Raw genomic sequence first — 2,654 nt, 5'->3', positions numbered from 1 at the left:
CGAATCAGCCGCTTGAGCGAATCGGCCGTTTGAGCGTATCGGCCGTTTGAGCGAATCGGCCGCTTGAGCGAATCAGCCGTTTGAGCGTATCAGCCGTTTGAGCGTATCAGCCGTTTGAGCGAATCAGCCGTTTGAGCGAATCAGCCGCTTGAGCGAATCAGCCGTTTGAGCGTATCGGCCGTTTGAGCGAATCGGCCGCTTGAGCGAATCAGCCGTTTGAGCGTATCAGCCGTTTGAGCGAATCAGCCGTTTGAGCGTATCAGCCGCTTGAGCGAATCAGCCGTTTGAGCGTATCAGCCGTTTGAGCGTATCAGCCGCTTGAGCGAATCAGCCGCTTGAGCGAATCAGCCGTTTGAGCGAATCGGCCGCTTGAGCGTATCAGCCGCTTGAGCGTATCAGCCGTTTGAGCGTATCAGCCGTTTGAGCGAATCGGCCGCTTGAGCGTATCAGCCGTTTGAGCGTATCAGCCGTTTGAGCGTATCAGCCGTTTGAGCGAATCAGCCGTTTGAGCGTATCAGCCGTTTGAGCGAATCGGCCGCTTGAGCGTATCAGCCGTTTGAGCGTATCAGCCGTTTGAGCGTATCAGCCGTTTGAGCGAATCAGCCGTTTGAGCGTATCAGCCGTTTGAGCGTATCAGCCGTTTGAGCGAATCAGCCGTTTGAGCGTATCAGCCGTTTGAGCGAATCGGCCGCTTGAGCGTATCGGCCGTTTGAGCGTATCGGCCGTTTGAGCGTATCGGCCGTTTGAGCGTATCGGCCGTTTGAGCGTATCGGCCGTTTGAGCGAATCGGCCGTTTGAGCGAATCGGCCGCTTGAGCGTATCAGCCGTTTGAGCGTATCAGCCGTTTGAGCGAATCAGCCGTTTGAGCGTATCAGCCGTTTGAGCGAATCGGCCGCTTGAGCGTATCAGCCGTTTGAGCGTATCAGCCGTTTGAGCGTATCAGCCGTTTGAGCGTATCAGCCGTTTGAGCGAATCAGCCGTTTGAGCGTATCAGCCGTTTGAGCGTATCAGCCGTTTGAGCGAATCAGCCGTTTGAGCGTATCAGCCGTTTGAGCGAATCGGCCGCTTGAGCGTATCGGCCGTTTGAGCGTATCGGCCGTTTGAGCGTATCGGCCGTTTGAGCGTATCAGCCGTTTGAGCGAATCGGCCGTTTGAGCGAATCGGCCGCTTGAGCGTATCAGCCGTTTGAGCGAATCGGCCGTTTGAGCGAATCGGCCGTTTGAGCGAATCGGCCGTTTGAGCGAATCGGCCGCTTGAGCGAATCGGCCGTTTGAGCGAATCGGCCGTTTGAGCGAATCGGCCGCTTGAGCGAATCGGCCGCTTGAGCGAATCAGCCGTGTGAGCGAATCAGCCGTCAGAGCGAATCAGCCGCTTGAGCGAATCGGCCGTTTGAGCGAATCGACCGCCAGAGCGGATCGGTTGAATCTGAATGATTCGCTCATGAACAGTAGTTTGCTGCCACCTACTGGTGGTTTCAATCTCACATTTAAAGTAGATTTTCTTGTTTTAAATCATTTTAAATACCAATATTTAATATTGCAAAGATTAATTTTGTTGATACTGATCTCATTTGATTGGTAACAGCCCTATTGTGTCTTATTTTTATAATTTAATTTGATTAAATGTATGAAATTGACACAAAAGATGATGCATGCATATAATTAGGTTTAAAGAATGGCTTTATAAAGGTAAAATGCCCATATTAGGTCAAAATCAATTGAAACATATTGGAAAAAATGATTCCTGTCACTGCTGACCACCACACAGAGCATGAAGAACATCACCACAGCCCTAACCCTGCCAAAGGCACCAACACACCCCTAATATATATATATATATATATATATATATATATATATATATATATATATATATATATATATATATATATATATATATTTCACACACACACACACACACACACTTCTGAACGTCTGCTTCCGACACAGAGTATCAGCTGATAACAGCACACTCCTCACGCTCTCGTGTAAATGATGCGTTTCTACTCTACAACAGAATCAAAATCTTTAAAGGGATGGTTCACCCAAAAATGAAAATGACCCCATGATTTACTGTCCCTCGAGTCATCCTAGTGTAGATGACACTCTTCTTTCAGACGAACACAGTCAGAGTTATATTGATGAAAAATGTCCTGCTCTTCCCAGCTTTATAATGGGAGTGCATCTACTCTCGGGTGGGCATCTACTCTCGGGTGGGCATCTACTCTCGGGTGGGCATCTACTCTCGGGTGGGCATCTACTCTAGGGTGGGCATCTACTCTAGGGTGGGCATCTACTCAAGGATGACATCAGAGTAACTCATGGGGAAACTTTCATTTTTGGGTGAACTTTCCCTTTAATATACAGTGATGATTTTCAAAGCGTAACAGTCTGAGAGTGCAAGACTGAGTGTGAGTGTGCGTGTGTGTGTTTTTAAGTGTGTGTGTGAGCCTGAGTGTGTGCGTGTGTTTGTAAGTGTGTGCGTGTGAGTGCGTGTATGCGTGAGTGTGTGCGTGAGTGTGAGTGTGTGTGCATGTGTGTGTGTGTGTGTTTGTGAGTGTGTGTGTGTTGGACCTCTCTCTGCGGGAGTGAGTGTGTGTGTGTGTGTGTGTGTGTGTGTGTGTGTGTGTGTGTGTGTGTGTGTGTGTGTGTGTG

The 2,654-nt window shown here is 48.9% G+C and overlaps 1 protein-coding gene across 1 annotated transcript in view; it reads right to left on the bottom strand.

The window, feature by feature from the left end:
* Window positions 1–2,002: 2,002 nt before the first annotated feature.
* LOC309512831 (uncharacterized protein) overlaps window positions 2,003–2,654 on the bottom strand; it is a gene marked incomplete at its 3' end in the record, with an annotated part of 11,410 nt that continues 10,758 nt past the window's right edge. The window contains exon 6 of the mRNA XM_082188556.1: window positions 2,003–2,007. Coding sequence (XP_082044682.1) covers window positions 2,003–2,007 — 5 coding nt within the window. The remainder of the gene's footprint in view (window positions 2,008–2,654) is intronic.

The sequence above is a fragment of the Leuciscus leuciscus genome, assembly GCF_965113295.1.
Source record: "Leuciscus leuciscus genome assembly, chromosome: 13".
Lineage (NCBI taxonomy): Eukaryota > Metazoa > Chordata > Actinopteri > Cypriniformes > Leuciscidae > Leuciscus > Leuciscus leuciscus.
The sequence above is the reverse complement of the archived record's forward strand: the minus strand, read 5'-3'. Positions and strand labels throughout refer to the sequence as shown.